Genomic DNA, 18,587 nt, shown 5'->3' on the forward strand with positions numbered 1-18,587 from the left:
AAAGAATGAGTAAAAGACAGAAGGAAGAAACAGAGATAGAAAGAAAGACAAAGAATAGAAAGAAAAACAGAAATAAAAGTAGAAAGACACAGAAATGGAGAAACAAACAAAGGAAGACAGAATAGAGGAGATAGAAAAAAGAGGAAAAGAAAGCAAGAGAGAAAATAAAAAGGAAGAAACAAAGATGAAGAAAGAAAGAAAAAGGAAGAAATAAAGGGAATAATAGAACAGAATATGAAAGAAAATAAAATGTAAATTAAAAAGCAAAAAAAAGACCAGAAAGAAAAGAGAAAAGATAAAGAATAGAAGAGAAAGAAAGGAGAAGTTGAAAGAAAGACAGAGAAAAGGAATAAAGAAGGGAAGAAAGATTGAAATAAAGACAGAGATAAACAATGGCAGAAAGAGAGGTGACCGAAAGGAGAAGAAAGAGAGAGAGTACAGAAGAAAAAGGAGGAGAAAAAAGGAAGAAAAAACAAGGAACTAAATGATAAAGAAGAAAATAATAGAGAAAGAAAGGAAGTAAAGGATAAAACGAAAGAAAGAATAAAGACAGAAATAAAAACAGAAAGAAATGAAGGAAGACAGAAAGAAACAAAGAAATAATAAAAGAAAGGAGAAAAATGAAGACAGAAAGTAAAAAAAATTGAAGAAACAAAAGACTGAAAACAAAGAAGGGAGAAAGAAACGATGAATGAATGACAGAGAGAAAGAAAAAGAGAAATCAAAGATAACAAAAAGTAAAAAAAGGAAGAAAAGAGAGGCCTCTGTGTGTCTGGGTGTATATCTGGGACCACAATATATAAAGAACAAGAAATTGGTCATCCAAAGAACAAATAATCAAATAAAAAATGGAGTATAGATCTAAACAGAAAACTCTCAATAGAAAAATCTAAAATGAATGAAAGATACTTAGGGAAATGCTCAAACATCCTTAGTCATCAGAGAAATGCAAATCAAAACAACTCTGAGATTCTATTTTACACCTGTAAGAATGGCCAAGATCAAAAACACTCATAACAAGGACATGTGCTCAACTATGTTCATAGCAGCTTTGTTTGTCATAACCAGAACCTAAATGCCCCTTGAGCGAAGAATGGATAAGGAAAATGTGGTACATTTACACAATGGAGTACTACACAGTAGAAAAAAAACAACATCTTGAATTTTGCAGGAAAATTGATGGAGCTAGAAAACCTGCTCAAGGGTGGCAGCTCTCATAGTACCCTTGGCCCAGTCACATCAATCGCTCATCATAAAATGTCCCCACAGTCTTGACCACAGGCCAAGAGGCATGTTGATAGAGGCATCTTCTCACTTGAGGTTTTCTCTTCCCAAATGACCCAGCTTGTGTTAGGTTGATAGAAAACTAACCCTCACACCAATTTTATGATTTTTTTTGTGATTAAATACCACGAACAAAACAGTTTATATAAGAAAGGGTTTATTTTGGCTTATGGTTCCAGATAGCTGGAGTCCATCATGTCAAATGTCAGCCAATCAGGGTCCCGAGACCTGGAAATTCCCTCTCTGTGGTGGTCTAGGCACAACACTTACTCCATAATAACTAACATTTCTTTCTCTCTGATTCATGCACCCTGCTTAGGTTTACTTAGGGGGTACCTAGTTTCAGTTGTGAGGGTTTTGACATAAAAGAACATTTTATGATAACATTTAAGCCACACTGATTCTGCTGATATTTTAGGAGAATGTTTAATGCCATTTCCAGAATGCTCATACAATGAATAATTTCCTTAAAATACAAAAGCAGTCACAAAGAAACAATAAAAAATGACCACGACAATTTTAAGTGAGAAAAATTAGAACAATTTTCCTAGAAGAAGAAAAAAACAAAAATTATAAAACTATTCTAACTAAAGCAGCATAGTCTTGACAGAGCTAGACGTGTAGATTAATGGCTAAAGTATATCAACACAGCTCCAGACTATAGAAATTGAATATGCAATGTCAGTGTATATTGGATCACCTAATCTTGTAGGGAATAAAAGGTCTCTGCTACCTATTATACATGTACCACCAGCAACATCAGGAAAAAAGTATGTGTGTGTGTGTGTGTGTGTGTGTGTGTGTGTGTGTGTGTGTGTGTGCGTGCACACATGCATGTGTGTAACAAAATGAGAGCACAGGTTCAAAATTGAAGTTTGTTTTTGAGGTAACAAAACATATCAATGTTACCTACACAGCTGCTTTGTGTGCCCTGTTTGAGGAAAAAGATTCTCCCACGTGCTTAGAGATTAAGAAGGCCACAAAACTGTAATGGCAAAAGCATTGAATAAAGGTTCAGTGTCCATTATGAGATGGATTAATAAAATATGGCATACTGTTACAATAGAAGACCACAGAGTACTGTAAAATGAATAAAACAGCTACATGTTTCAACATTAATAAATTCAGGAGGTTATTAAGTATAAAAATGAAATAAAGTTTCAAAATGCTGTATGCAATATAATAAGTGTTGTGAAAAATAGAAGCAAAGCTACTCTATGATGTTTAAAGGCTGTGCGTATGTCATAACGGTAGAGAACCATGACTGAGAAAGAAAACCAGCAGAGGCAGGGCGATTTCTAAAAGAAATTGAAGAAGATATCAGCAAAAGGTTAATACTTTTGCAAAATGGTATAATGTGTCCAGGCATATTTTATATTGTTTTTATCCATTTTGAGATAGGAAAATATTTCTTCAAACATTCTAGTAATTTTAAGCTTTGTGTCTGCTAAAATTAAATCACACTTGCAGAAATTATACAGAGTAGTGAAAACTGGGAAACTAAGGGTTGGCCACACTCAGAGACAGCGAGCATCTGTTTCCCTTCTCATCGAATTGCCTTAGGATGGAAGCAAAGCTCATCTGAAGTTCAGCATCTCAAGGCTGGAGCATCTCTAAGGAACCCAAGTCCATCTCTGACAGTGTACAGAGGCAGCGCACCTATAGAGAAGGTGGAAGAGCGAAGGGCAGGAGTCTTGGGTCACCAACAGGTCCTTTCATCTTCTCTCCATTTGAGCTCCTTAGAGAGGGTAGGGGACAATGTGTTACCGGCCATGTGGAAGTGGGAAATGTCATTTGCTCATTTGGTTTTTCATTCATGTATTAATTCCACTACCATTTGTTGAATGCACACTAAGTGGCCAGTTCTCTCTCTCTCTCTCTTTCTCTCTCTCTCTCTCTCTCTCTCTCTCTCTCTCTCTCTCTCTCTCTCCTGAATCACTTATTAAAGTAATATCAGAAATGAAGCCTCTCTGTACTACATCTTACACCTCCTTCTGAGTCCTGGCCTCTCTTCCCTATGTACATACATCTTTCCCTCCACTTAGTATGTCCATTCTTTTCTATGTGTTTTATTGGTTGACATCATAGTAAAATTTAGCAACATGTGGGCAGACTCTTTGGAGTTTAGGTCTTGATTATTATTTCATTTTCATATCTTCAACCCTTACACCCAGAATCCTAAGGAACATTCTAGAAAATTTTCTGACTCCAGAATACTACACAGTGAACACAGTTGGGGAGCCTCTAAGAATTCCAAATGGTACTTAAGGAGGTTTACAATCTCCTCTTGAGGCTAGATATCATTTGTGGGAAGCTTTGAAGGCATATCCTGTGTGTTTATTCCGAAGTCCTTTACTACCCACGGCCATGACTGTGACCTCACTTTCTAAGAACTAAGGCCGATTTCAAACTCACCAGTCACAGACTCCACCGCTTATACATGTAGGTAGCTAGTGCACTCACCACCAGAAGTAACTTGAAGCATAGGAGGAAAGCCACAAAAATATGGATAGATTTTTCCGAACCTAAAATACACAGAGCAAAGGGGTCAACGAATGGGGTCATGTGAGTTGAAACGACTTATGTGATGTGGGTAGCCAGGAAGTTCTTTCTTTCTTTCTTTCTTTCTTTCTTTCTTTCTTTCTTTCTTTCTTTCTTTCTTTCTTTCTTATAGCCAGGAAGTTCTAAGTATTTCCCAACTCTCATTTCATCCTTGGGCTCACTGCTACAGTTAGCTCTCAGAAATAAGAGACCTGTGAATTACCTTGAATTTTTCCAGCAAACACTGCTTAAAGATCTGACATTCACCAATGTGCCAGCATGAATATAATTAATGCTTTGTCCCCATGGTCTAGTGGTCACTTATTGTAACCCTTGTTGTAATCTTAGAACATTGGCATTATCAGTAACATCTTATAGATGAAGAAATAGGATTTCTGAGAGATGGTTGACTGTGTTGCCTAAATTTACACAATTATAATGATTGGAAATTAATTAGAAAACAACTTATATAAATTCAAATAATAGTAATGGCTGGCATTTAGTATAGACAATCTGTCAATTATATAGACATTGTATATTAACATCTAGCCCTCAAAAGGATTCTATAAATTAGGAAACCCGATTCATACCCTATTGCAGATAAGTAGACTGGTGAATAAAGGTTATATGTTTGTGAAATAACTAGGTAGAATTAATTAATTATTATTAGAGTGGGCATAAGGCAGTCCACAGATATGACTGTTTAAGTATTATAGAATGGTGTACAGGCAGGCTTACCCCCATACTTCTGAGACTACTTTAAATCAGACTCTTAGTGACAAACATCTCATGGCCACTAGTGACAAACATCATGATCTCATAGATCAGCACTATGCTAAACTTTCTCTAGGGCATTTTCAACAAGGTTCAACTGGTAGAACATTCTCCCAATGGAAATGGAAGACCCATTCTGGGTGGTCACTCTAAAGGAAGCCACTGCCTATTCACGAAACTACAGACTGGACGAGACATCAATGAGTTTCATAATTCCTTGTCTTTCTAGTGTCTTCTGTAGTGCAATGAGCAAACCAAGGTGACCCCAATGTGCACAAGAGAAAAGAGACAAACTTACTTAGGCTCCCAACGGCTTTGGACGTGATATAGGATGGTGTAGAAAATATAATGCTGGCCTGGATGGGAGGTTGTGCCTCGTGTTCTACCTTGCAAGTGAGTACTTGATCAGGCCTCTGCATTGATGTGTTTATCGATTGCAAGATTTCCAGGGTGTAGGACCCATCCTTATTCCTCTTGGGTGTAGGTTGTTCCAGTCTCTTGAGCACATGGCAATCCACTAGCCAGGTGAGATACACATTCTGCGGATAGAATCTCTGCACATGGCAAGTAACAGTCACCAAACTGGAGAGAGCAGAAGACTGGGACACTCTCACTGCAGGAGGAACTGAGACAAAAATTCATATAAAGCAAATAATTACTGCAGGAAATCTACTGGAAGTCCTTTGAGGGTGGGGTCATCTGCTAGGACCAAACCCAGTGCCTGCCACAAACAAAGATTCAGGTATTGGTTAGCAGGTGCGTGAATGGAGAAATGCATGCTGGGATGAGAGTGGTAATGCAGGTTTGGATAGATGGATGGGAAGATGGGTTGATAAGACACATCCCAATATTTCTTCTTTTCATTTTAAGCTATAGAAAATGTATCAAACCCACTTAGCAAACTACAAATCAGTTGCCCTACTCTATGACTTGATAATCCCAAGATTTGGAGATTCACAGATACTAGGTGTTAGAGACCAAGATACTAAGATTTTTACGTAGTAAAAAAGAAATCTTTAGTTTGGAGAAGTTAAACAATTTGTCCAGTGTCTCATCTACTGCTATATTATAGTGATAACCAAACTATAAGTCTTCCGAAATTAGTATCTGATGGCTTCTAGAAGGGATTTGGTTGGAGTTTTCAGCATACGATACAATGTGTTCACAATGGCAGACAATGGACACAGGGTTGAAAACCCCATTATGATCCTTTACAGAAGTTTTCATGTGAAGTAGCAGCATGGTAGAAACAGAACACTAAGCAGAAGGCTGGGTGGTCTAGGTTCTGGGCCCTACACTGATGTCAAAGTCAACCAGATTTTATGTAAGCTGCTTTTGCTCTGCTTCTGAGATTTTGAAATTAAGACATTTTCTAAGGCCAAATCAACTCTCCGACGTCTAAATTAGGCAGATTTCAGCTCTTTATCTAGAGTAGATAATATAAGTCCTATGTATTACAACTTCAAGGAACTCAGGGTTTGAGGCCTGAAGTCCTGCTTTTAGACCTAAGACAACAGAAAACCTAGCTGGAGATATATGTGCTGTGTAAGAAAAGGTTGAAACGGTAGCTAGTTTGATAAGTAATCAGTTCATTTCTGAACATTTCTATGTTCTATGACTTTTCTTCCTTACACAATTGTACTAACTTCAGGGAATTGCGTAAAAAATACTTGGGTAAAGAGGCCTCCCTGAGAAATAGAAGAGGTTTTGTGGGTGGACTGGAGACGGGTGGGGATAGGGATATGAAGGATCAGGTGGGGTGGGATTGGGGGGAGAACTGAAAGAGCAGACTGGAAAGGGGGTCATTTCAGGGTCGGGTAGAAAACTGGTACAAGGGAAACTCCTAGGAATCTACAAGGAAGACCCCAACTAAGACTCCTAGCAAAAGAGGATATGTGGCCTGAACTGGCCACTTCCTGTGACCCTGCAAGACTATCAGTAAAGGCACTGGGACAGCAAGCCAACTACATAACCTTTGACTTACCTGTCTGGCCTATAGGATGTGTTGGGATATGGGTGATACAGAGACTGTGGGAGTAGCCAACCAATGATTGGTCCAGCCTGAGACCCATGCCACAAAAATGATCCCACCCCTGACACTGCCTGGAGAGCTGGGACCCAGAGTCTGGATGGCCTAGAGACCTAAGAGAGACCCAAACACAACTGGAGAAAATGCCAATGTAATGATGACCAATGATATTTTGCTATACTCATAGATTGGTCCCTAGCCTCATAGTCATCAGAGTTGTTCATTTAGCAACTTGTGAAAACAGATGCAGACCACAGTTAAACATAAAGACGAGATCAGGGACTTCTGCTGAAGAGAGAGAGAGAAGATTGTAGGCACCAGAGAGTCAAGGGAATCACAAAGAAACAGAATCTACTAACCTGGGCTTATAGGAGCTCAGAGACTGACCCAACAACTAGAGAGCCTGCACGGACTGACCTAGGCACTCTACATATATGTTACAGTTGTGTAGCTTGGTCTTGTTGTGGGTCTCCTAACAATGGAAGTAGGGGCTGTCTGACTCTGTTATCTGCTTTTGGGACCCTATTCCTCATACTAGGTCACTTTGCCCAGCCTTAATACAAGGCAAGGTGCTTAATCTTACTACAACTTGATACACCATGTTTTGTCGATATCAGTAGGAGGTCTGCTCTTTTCTGAATAGAAAAGGAATCGGAGTGGAATGGGGGGAGAGAGGAGAAGGTAGGAGAGAGACTGGGAGGAGAGGAGGGAGAAGAAACTGCATTTGGGATTTCAAACAAACAAACAAATAAATATTAGAGAAAAAAGAGGCCTCCCTGAACTATCTTTTCCTATTTGTCATCCAAACATACCAAGGCCGATAACACAAGCAACCTGAATACATAAATAGAGTTGGGCAGAGATCATTCATTCGCTCACCAGCTTTTCAGTACTGGGTGCTTTCATGTCTGAATCTTTAAGAATAAGACAAAGAGTAAAGATACCTGGATCAATTAAGTAAGGCAGGACCCCCCCCCCCCCCCGTGTGGGAGAATTGTCTGTATTCTGTCAATCACGTTTTAAATAAATGCTGATTGGCCAGACAGGAAGTATAGGTGGGTAAACCAGACAAGAAGTAGAACAGGAGAATGCTGGGAATGAGGAAGCCCATTCCTCCACATTCCAGCCCAGACCACAAAGAAGCAGGATATGATCTGCCCCATTGAAAAAGGTACTGAGCCACATGACTAACATAGATAAGAATAATAGGTTAATATAAGCTACAAGAGCTAATAAGAAGCCTGAGCTAATGGGCCAATCAGTTTTATAACTTATGGAGATCTCTGTGTGATTTTCTTTGGGGCTTGCCAGATGTGGGGTACCGGGTGGGACAGAAACCCCAACGAGCAGCCCCTCATGTTACACCCACCCCATAATGTGGTGCATCAGTTGTGAACTATGCTTTCTGGAGGTGGTGATATTAGTATTTTTGTTCATGTAAAATGATGGGTTGCTTCCATGATGATAGCATATTTATTCTATTGTGCAGATACAAAAAAATTAGAAGGAAATATTTTGTAAATTTTGAAAGTCTTATAGGCTTTAGATAGTTAATTTTTATTGATCAGTTTTGAGCCTTTAAATTTACTCCTAGGTATGAGACATCATGATCTCCCTGACTTTACAGATCTACCAAGCACTGGCGCATCCTGTGAAGATCAACGAAAGGAAAAATCAGACTCTCGTCCAGGTCGTAATGATCTCAGGACAACACAGTCCCCACACTTTAGAAGCTCACCAAGCCCTTCTAGTATTCTTTCTATAGAATAGCAATACTATAACCAAATCTCAGAGGGTAGACATTCTATCTGTTTTTCAGATGAAGAAAGTGATTCTGAGTTAATACAGGTAGTTACGACAACAGCAAATGCTACTTCTGCATAGTCAGTCTGAGCAGAGCATGGCATTAAGAACGTCACAGATTCTGTTTCTGGTGTCACCACCAAGTAAGGCCATTCCTCCACGAGTAAACTGACACCAAGAGCAGCCCACAGCCCATCTCAGCATTACCTTCTCCAGAAAGAGAAAAGTCTTACCACGGAGGTACTGGTCCAAGGTGATGACCTTCTGGAAAACCACAGACGATTTGTGCTCAACCCGGCAGAGAACTGAGGAGAGGATGTCATTACTCTCCAGGGGGACAAGCACACTGCTAGTCACATTATAGCCGTTTCCACTGGATAAGACGTTGGTCTGGGTTTGGAGAAGGCTGTGGTTGTTTTTGAGCCAGGTCACAGTAACCTGCCGCGTTGGTAACTCAGAGGATGTGTACTTCAGCTGGATGCTTGTCCCCGGTGAGTACCGCTGCAGGGGGCCTTCAAGGTGATTAGCGTAGTCTTTCCTTCCTGAAAGAAGAGATGCTCCACTTCACATCAAATTCCAGTGCCAACAGTTTCCTGGAACCCCCCTTGCAAAGTTCCATCACTTCCTCTTTCATGGAGATTTGGATATTTCCTGCTGGTAGGAGGATTCTGAAGCTGTTTGCAGATGGCAAACAATAAGACCAAAGAATACACAGCTCAGAAGACCAACACCACATAGAAAACACTCATAGCAAACAATGCCAGGCTCCCAGGCTCTTCCATGTAGCTCAGAAGACAACACCACATAGAAAACACTCATAGCAAACAATGCCAGGCTCCCAGGCTCTTCTAGAATTTGTCAAATCCCCCTCCCCCAGCAACTTTACATGTAGCTGTCAACATCCCCAGTTCACAAGCAAGAAAAGGGAGGCAGCAATGGATGGGAGAACAGGTCCAAGTTTGTAATTAGTGGCACAGCCAGGAGTTCAAAACCAGGTAGTCTAGTCCCAGGGTCTAGGCCTCTAACTTTATGCTCAGTCTTTCCTTCAGTCACTGCTACAGGGAAATTTTTCTTTTTTTTAATTAATTAATTTTTTTAAAAAAAAACTATCTTTTCTCATTTTGCATATCAACCCCAGTTCCCACCCCCTCCTCTCTTCCCGCTCCCTCCACCTTTCCCCCTATCCCACCCCATCCACTCCTCAGAAAGGGTAAGGCTTCCCACAGGGAGTCAACAAAACCTAGCACATTGCTTTGAGGCAGGACCAAGGCCCTCCCCTACTATATCTAGTCTGAGCATGGTATCCCTCCAAAGAAAATGGGTTCCAAAAAGCCAGTATAAGCAGTAGGGATAAATCCTGGTCCCACTGCAAGTGTTCCCACAGTCTGCCCCAGCCATACAACTGTCACCTACATTCAGAGGGCCTAATTTGGTCCTATCCTGGTTCCCTTGCTGTCAGGCTGGAGTTGATGGACTAAGGAAGATCTCTTAATGCCCATAGGCAGGCCTTAGACTTTGGGATCCAAACTACATCTGTAACACACACACACACACACACACACACACACACACGCCCCAACAACTTAACTTTTTATGCCTCTGACTCTTTAGCAAAGTGGGGTGAATCTTATTTCTTGGGATTAACAAGGAAGCTGATGTTGAATGTATGATGTTTGGTATCCACTTTAAAAGTGTCAACAACAACATCATAATCTCAAAGGACCACTGAGGGGTTGTTATTATCTTTAAAATAATAAACACAGGCTCATGCATTGGTTTTTCCCAAAGAGTCCCACAATTCTGCAAGTGGTGTTCCTACATTCTCAGGTCTAGTTCTGGGAGCAAGAATCACCCATTGGTTTGGATGCTCACCTTACTAGACCTGGATGGAGGTGGATGGTCCTTGGACTTCCGACAGGACAGGGAACCCTGATCGCTCTTTGGGCTGACGAGGGAGGGGGACTTGATTGGGGGAGTGGGAGGGAAATGGGAGGCAGTGGCTGGGAGGAGGCAGAAATCTTTAAGAAAGAAAGAAAGACTAGATGCCCTTCAATGGAAGACTAGATGCCCTTCAATGGAAGAATGGATGAAGAAAGTATGGAATATATACACACTAGAGTACTACGCTGCGGTAAAAAACAATGACTTCTCGAATTTTGCATGCAAATGGATGGAAATAGAAAACACTATCCTGAGTGAGGTATCCCAGGCCCAAAAAGACGAACATGGGATGTACTCACTCATAATTGGTTTCTAGCCATAAATAGGGTCCACGGAGTCTACAATAGGCGAATCTAAAGAAGCTAAGTAAGAAGGTGAACCCAAGGAAAAACATATAGTTATCCTCTTGGATAAGGGAAGTAGACAAAATTGCCGGGGGGAAAAGTGGGATCTTGGGGGTGGGGTGGGATGGGGGTTAGGGGAGATGGGGAGAGAAAAGGTAGAAGGGAAGGAGGGTGGACTTGGGGAAACAGGAGGATCGGGATAAAGGAAGGTTGGATAGGGGAGCACGGAACCACAATTCTTAGTCAAGGGACCCACTTTAGGGTGGGCAGGAGACTTGACCCTAGAGGGGCTCCCAGGTGCCCAAGCTGAGGTCCCCAGTTAGTTCCCTGGGCAGCTGAGGATAGGGAACCTGAAATGACCCTACCCTAGAGCAATACTGACGAATATATGGCATATCATCCTAGAACTTGCATCTGGCGATGGATGGAGATAGAGACAGAGACCCACACTGGAGCACTGGACTGAGCTCCCAAGGTCCCAATGAGGAGCAGAAGGAGTGAGAACATGAGCAAAGATGTCGGGACCACGAGGAGTGCACCCACCCACTGAGACAGTGGAGATGATCTACTGGGAGCTCACCAAGGCCAGCTGGACTGTTACCAGAAAAAGCATGGGATAAAACTGGACTCTCGGAACATGGCGAACAATGAGGGCTGATGAGACGCCAAGGACAATGGCACGCGGTTTTGATCCTATGCAATGTGCTGGCTTGGTGGGAGCCTAGCCAGTCTGGATGTTCACCTTCCTAGATATGGATGGAGGGGGGAGGACCTAGGACGTACCACAGGGCAGGGAACCCTGACAGCTCTTTGGACTGAAAAGGGAGGGGGAGAGGAGTGGGGGGAAGGGGAGAGGGGTGGGAGGAGGGGGAGAAGAGTGAGAGGAGGGGGAGAAGAGTGGGAGGAGGGGGAGGGAAATGGGAGGCTGGTGGGAGGAGGTGGAAATTTGTTTTTTTTTCTTTTCTTTATCCTCCTTTTATCAATAAAAAAATTAAAAAAAAAAAAAAAAAAAAAAAGAAAGAAAGGAAGGAAGGAAGGAAGGAAGGAAGGAAGGAAGAAAGAAAGAAAAAAAGAAAGAAAAAAAGAAAGAAAAAAAAGAATCACCCATTGGATTTTCCTGATGAGTTCCCCCAAGCCCATCTGCACACATGTAGCTCCAGAAGTACAGCTTTCGCAGTGGATCTTCCTAGTAAGCCTACTCAGAACCAAAACTAACCATTCCATCTCTGAACCCAAGTCTAGCTCTGGCCACACAGTTCTTGCACCATCCCAGCAGGAAGCAAGGAAGAATCATACTTCAGACACACAACCAGGGAAAGAAATCCACACGCCTAGGCCAATAGCAAAAACACAGCTATGAATGGCCAGGTTGGCATGCCCAGCCCCAACAATCACTAGTACTATAGAAACATTTCCCACTGAAGGATACCTAGATGAACCACGGGGAAAAACGTAAAAGAAAAATTATAAATTTCATTGAAAAATCCAGAGTTTAAAGAAGACACAGAGAGCCCAATGAACTTACAGGATATATCAGTAAATGCCTGAAAGATGCTCAAGAAAAGATAAAGTTCACATATAAGCTCCAAGAGCTGGGGATGGGGACATACAGGATAAAGCTGCAGACCTGGGCTCTCAGGCATCACTGAAGTTTAAGTACTTGGTTGTCGGAACTGAATGGCATAGACAGATGTGACATTTCCAGAGAAGTAAAAACCTTCCAATAAGATTTGAGAAATGATTTGTGACAAGCATAAGGTCTGTACTCTCAGGTGACAAAGAAGACAGCATAGGGAAACACCGCACCGAGCTTGTGATCTGACAGCTGCATTGTAAGCCTAGTGCTGCTGGCTGTGACTCATACCTTCCTCTGGCTGCAGCCTGCCAGTTCTCATGGTGTGAGCTGGGGCAGCGGGACCACTGCTATGCAGTGCCTGCTCTGTAGGTGACACAGAGGGAGAGCTCTGAGGGCTCTAAATAGAACAGGGTGTGAGTAGATGTGCCCAGGAGTCTTGTGCTGAGGACAGGGATCTGGGGTGCTTGGGAAGGGACAGCTCCAGAGATGTGTTAGTGCCTTGTATACAGCTCTCACCATAGTAATAAAATAGAAAAACTTTGTTAAAACATCATGCGACTTGCTTCCTATGAAAAAGCATTATTCTGGGGCGTGTCACCCAGATCTATATCAAACTGTGTGGATATTTTTCTTATTTCTACTGGGCAATGAAACAGGACCCAAAGAAATGTGGAGATCATTATCTTTGAGAATTCTTACAGCAACCAGAAAAGGGCTGGTTCTGCCACAGGACTAGATGGAAATCAGGGTGGAAGCCTGCTGTGAGAATGGGCTCTTTGGTTGCCTGGCATCTCCGCTTCTTCTCTGATAGCTACAATACACTGCAGAGAGCCCACGTGCACTGTAAGGAAAAGCCCGCAGGCTGCCGTCCCCTGGCTTGCCCGTGACTGACATTTTCTTGTATCTCTCCCTGACTGTGCACCTGCACTAACAGGTCTGCTTCAGAACAGCAGTCCCTTCTCCCAAGAGTATGAAGCATAGCTGGATAAAGAAACAAGAAAGCTCTGGATTGTAACAGCACAGCGCCCTCTTCTGGGAAAATAGTGTGAGTCTGCAAAGAATGACATGGGGAAGAAATAGAAGAAATCTGGAGCCCTGTGCATAGAAAGAAGGGAAAGGAGCAGAGAGAAGGGAGTGACGGGGATTCACACCCACGCTGTGTGACCCTTTCCCTTAGCTAAGGGAGTCAGTAATTCTGGAGCTCTTCAAAGTTGATTTCCAGAAACATCCAGCTGAATTCACATCCTGATTAATTGCTTTTCCCACACATTATTTGGAGCCCAGCTGTCCTTAATGCTGGCGATTTCTTGCAACCAAGGGTTAAGAAGAAAAAAACTTGCAACATGATGAGTGCAGCAAGGGAGACTCATTTCTTGGTGGAAATATCTGGAAGAAAGGGGGTGCAGGTGTGGGTGGGGTATGCCACAGCATTCTCACTAGGGAGGGCGTCCTTTCTCTACTTCTACCAAGGGTTTCCCCGAGTCTCTAGCCCTTCAGTCACAATGCCCTGAGAACACAGAGGAGACAAGGCACACACCTCTGCCCTTAGTGGGGTGCTGTGCTCCCAGGGTGATGTTGACCCACAGCGGAGGCTGGTCAGACTGGAACACCCAGCAGCTAAAGGTGCTCTCATCCGATGTGGCATCTTCCTGCAATGTGTGCTTTAGAGAGTATGTCCCGTCGGAGTTTCTGGTGGTCTGCAGGTGCTCGACAGTAAGCATCTTGTTATTATTCTTAGTCCAGGTGAGCTGTCTGATTGGGGGGTAGAAGTGATTCACGTGACAAGTCAAGGTGACTCTTTGATGCGCATGATCATGGATCTCTGGGGGTTCCTTGGTGATCTTCACTGTGGGGACAACTAGATAGGAACAAAAAGCAAACAGAGGTGACATTTTGGTGCTGTCTTATTTCCCTGTCCCAGGGTCTCTCGATCCTTTTGTTAAGATTTGATTGATTGGGTGATTGGCAGGCTCCCAAGAATTCTAAGATGACCTTGAACTCACTATGTAGCCAGGGATAATCTTGAGTTCCTGATCCTTCTGCCTCCACGAAGCCATCTCTTCAGCTCCTCTTTTCTTACATTCCAGTTAGTCTAATTCATGCGTTCTATATGCTCATGGCACTGGAGCATGCTTGACCTACCAGGGCCACAAACTTAAGGAAAACTCTCTCTCATTCTTTCAGAAAGCACAGGAGACCCACAGCTATGGGGCAGGGTCCATGAATCTCCATCTCATGCTGGAAGCCAAGTGGCCTGATCTCCTGCAATTCTCTTCCAGCTGCTGTGAGTTCCCAATGAAGAGAGTTCACGAGTTCACCCTTTTTAAATGAACAAGTTTTATATGTTTTTATATGTTTCATGTGAGTTAAGTCGGGATAAGTATTCATGAAACATAGCTGGAGGCACATGGATATGTAGTCTGGTCTGTGTTTTAAATATTCCACATTGTGACATATAATTATAGGAATTATTAAAGTGAATTGCCCCACAAGATCAGGGACTCTGTAATCACAACACCTACAGCAGTGTCTGGCACACAGAAGCTGTTCTACCCAATGCCAATGATTCCCCAGAACTTAGGATCTAATGCATAGAAGACAAGCACCCCACCACTGAAGGAGAAGCTCAGCCCTGTTTTTCACTTATTTCATTTTATTTCACTAAATTGTCTAGGCTGGACTTGAACTCAGTCTTAACCCCTACAGGTCTGGAAGTTGTTACATCTTTGCCTGTTTCCTAAGGAGCTGAGATTACATGCCTTATTGTTGGGATTAATGAGTCCTGGGATTAATGAGTCCTGGCCTTCAGTTGCTTTTCCCTCCTAGAACCTTCTAATATAAGTTACTAGAAGCTGTGCCGAGTTAGCGGATCAGAGGATCACCTGTTGACCATTGACTGCAGTGTATTTAAGTCTACATGGTGTTAATAAAGATGGGCTTTCTGAACCAGCGTTGGGAGCTGCGTGTGTCAGTCTGTCTCTGTGTCTGAATTTTCAACCTCCAGCTCCTTGCCCAAAGCTCGGTAACTGGGTAATAGCGCACCGAGCGCAGACACAGGGGCGCGGTGTGCAGCACCTTATCCCACAATCTCTCTCTAATAATAAATATTTAGAAATTTTAAACATTGGCAATGGTATGCATAGGGCAAATATATTTAGAGAGAGATGTTAGGTCCATACAGTAATAAGATCAAACACCCATAAACAACTTACCACGCATTAGACACAGTTCCTTCTTGGTGTTCTAGAAAAACAACGGCCTTAATCTTCAGAGGAAACTTACCAGAAAGGTGTTGGTTTTATTCTAATTTTTTAGGGAAACTGGGGCACGGACCATTGACCAATATTGTGTAGCCTATGAGATGGTACAGCTAAGATCAAAGCCCAGCTGACCAGCCCATGGAACCTGTACTTTTCATCCATATCCATCTGTTCAAGGCTGGCAAGGATCAATTTCTATTCCTCATTGTAAAACGGGGCTTTGGGCAAAGCCTCCGTGCTACCAGTGCGGTCCCACCGTGTATTTCACTGCTCACTCACCTAGGATCACGTGGGAAAGATTGATGGTCATTGTTAGGGGCTCATCGAGGTCCTCATGGGTGACTTCACAGGTGATCTGAGACAAGATATCTTGTTTGTCCAATAGCACCCACGCCTTGCTTGTGACGTAGAAAGAGTCATTGCTGATAGGCACCAGTTCTGGGGCTGAGGCTGGGAGTTCATTATTGTCCTTCAGCCAATTAAAACTGAGGTTCCTGGAGCTGAAAGGGCCAGCGGTGCAGTTAAAAGGGACTAAATCTGAAGTGCCTGTCTTTTTCCTCTCATCGGGGCCACTCAGAGAGATGAAAGGCTTCCCATCTGAAAAAACAAAAAACAAACAAACAACAAACTCCAGATGTGAGCACCTTCTCATTGTTAGAATTACCAATAATACACAAGAGTATGTAAGCCCTAACAAGGCCCGTCTCATGAGTAATAAAAATTATCCCTTTTCCTGAGGTTTAGAGCAATGGCTCACTCAAGTCAAAATGCATTTCCCTGCACCCATACTCAAGGGAGAATTTAGTACCTGTGCTATCTGACATTGAGGGGGATGCAAATGGGCCATAGCAAGCAAACAGCCAATAAAATATGATTTCTGTGAGGGAATGAGTGTCCCCCAGGAAGCCCAGCATGTGCAGAGAGAGAAAATGAGGAGTCACTCTACAAGGTGGTGACAAAGGACATCTTGAGCTGATAAAAGAAAAACTATAGTAACGGAGGAACAAATAAATCCATCTATGGGAGAGGACACGGCGATGCCATTGGGGCCTGAGGAGAGAGAGCACATGCTTGGACATATGCAAGAGTAATAGAGCTATGACCCCGCTGTACCACTCTTCGGCTGCCTCGGGCAGCAAGACTTTAGGAGGCTTCAGAAAACAGGTCCTTCCACAAGACTGCAACACTGCTTTCCACACGGGCAGGCCTAATTCTGTGGCTTGTGCAGTCTTTTCCTGCTGGTTCCAACAATGAATGGATAACAAAATATTTGGGATACACACACACACATACACACATATGTACACACACCACATGTTTGTGCTATTGGGCTTTGAAGAAAAACGTAGTCACAAAATCTGATGGAAAACGGATGGACTTCTAATGCATAATCTTAAGTGAGATCACAAAACCTCAGGTTGAAGAAAAGTGCATATTCCCTCTCATAGGTGGAATTGAACCAACCATATACACATATATGTAAACAAAGTAGAGAAGAGAACAAGAAAGGCTGTACGATAGGAAAAGAGAAAGAAATGAATGCAGGTAGTGGATATGACTTATGAAATGGGATACAATATTTAATTGCTTCAGTTTCGCCTCTGTTGTGGATTTTTTTTATTTTGATGGTAGGTGGATATATAAAATATATTCAGTATTGAAAGTGTAAAGTCCAATGAAGCTATACAACTTCCATTCAAAATGGACAGCCTAACTGTATAAAAATTCATTGATCAGTCTCCATGTTGGGTCTAGCTAACTTCGGTGTGTAATTTTTATAAGTTTTTATAATAAAGTTGGTTTAAATTTTTTAGATATCAAAGAATAAATAAAGAAAACAGTATAAAGAATCTACAAATCTGAGAGGTGATCCTTTGAGAAGATTGACAGACTGCTAGTCCAATTAGTTGAAAGAAAGGAGATAGATAGCTCAACAGAACCAGACATGATTAGGAAAACATTATAATAGACACCAAAGAGATCTAGAAGATTCTAAAGGAATACCTTTGGAATCTATACTCCATAAGAAAGTAAAATAAACAAATTTCTAGATTCTCCCAAACCACCAAAGATGAACCAAAAAGAGATAAGCAACTTAAATAAACCCAAAACAAATACAGAGATGGAAACAGTAATAAAAATAGAGATAACAAACCAAGCAAAACAAAGCAATCCAGGCTAGGACAGATTCATAGCAGAATGGTACAAGACTGTCAAAGATCTACTGTAGTTCAAATTCTAATTGGTCTTAATAATAAAAGAGCAGAGAAGTAAAGAAGCCACTAGTGAGACCTTTCACCTCTGCTGAATCCCCAGACCAAAGTGGGCATGATCCTGTCTTCATGAATCCTCAGACTGAATGTAATGACCTCCTGTCTCCTCCCGCCTTATATTTCTCGCTCCCTCGCCATATCCCTTCCTGTCTTCACCTCCCTAGTACTGGGATTAACTGTGTGTGAGTCAGGTACCTGGATTAAAGGTGTGAGACACCGCTACTTCATTCTGCTTCTCTTTCCAACTGGATCAATCTCATTGAAGCCCATGGTGGCCATGAACTCATAGAGATCCACCTGACTCTGCCTCTTGAGTGTTGAGATTAACGGTGTGTGTGACCACTGCCTGACCTCTATGGCTAACTAGTGACTAGCTCCATACTCTGATCTTCACGCGAGCTTTATTTGTTAAAGCACAAACAAGATACCACCACAATCTACCACAACACTCCTAAATTATTTTTTTTAAAAATAGAAAAAGAAGTAACACTTCCAATCTCTTCCTACAAAGCCAGTGTTACTCTACATACAAACCAGGCAAAGATACAACTATAAAGATAACTACAGGCCAATGTGCAAGGTGAACAGAGATGCAAAAGTTCTCAACAAACTAATTGCAAACTTAATATGGGTGTGCATTTAAAAAATCATCTACCACTATCAAGTTGGCTATCTCCTGGAAATGCAAGGATTGATAGGTACTCAATGCATTTAATAAATCATATGAATGTCAAGACAGAAATCATGTGCTCATCTCTATAG

General features: G+C 42.2%; 1 gene segment (V, D, J or C); it reads right to left on the reverse strand.

Annotated features, from left to right (window-relative positions):
* Positions 1-1,541: 1,541 nt before the first annotated feature.
* Positions 1,542-18,587, reverse strand: part of LOC142845066 (immunoglobulin heavy constant epsilon-like) — a 49,125-nt gene continuing 32,079 nt past the window's right edge. Inside the window, 6 exon segments of the C gene segment in view lie at positions 1,542-3,022; positions 3,700-3,809; positions 4,898-5,224; positions 8,665-8,973; positions 13,830-14,150; positions 15,832-16,149. Of these exon segments, the coding sequence occupies positions 3,703-3,809; positions 4,898-5,224; positions 8,665-8,973; positions 13,830-14,150; positions 15,832-16,149 (1,382 nt within the window).

Source organism: Microtus pennsylvanicus, chromosome 2, assembly GCF_037038515.1.
Source record: "Microtus pennsylvanicus isolate mMicPen1 chromosome 2, mMicPen1.hap1, whole genome shotgun sequence".
Lineage (NCBI taxonomy): Eukaryota > Metazoa > Chordata > Mammalia > Rodentia > Cricetidae > Microtus > Microtus pennsylvanicus.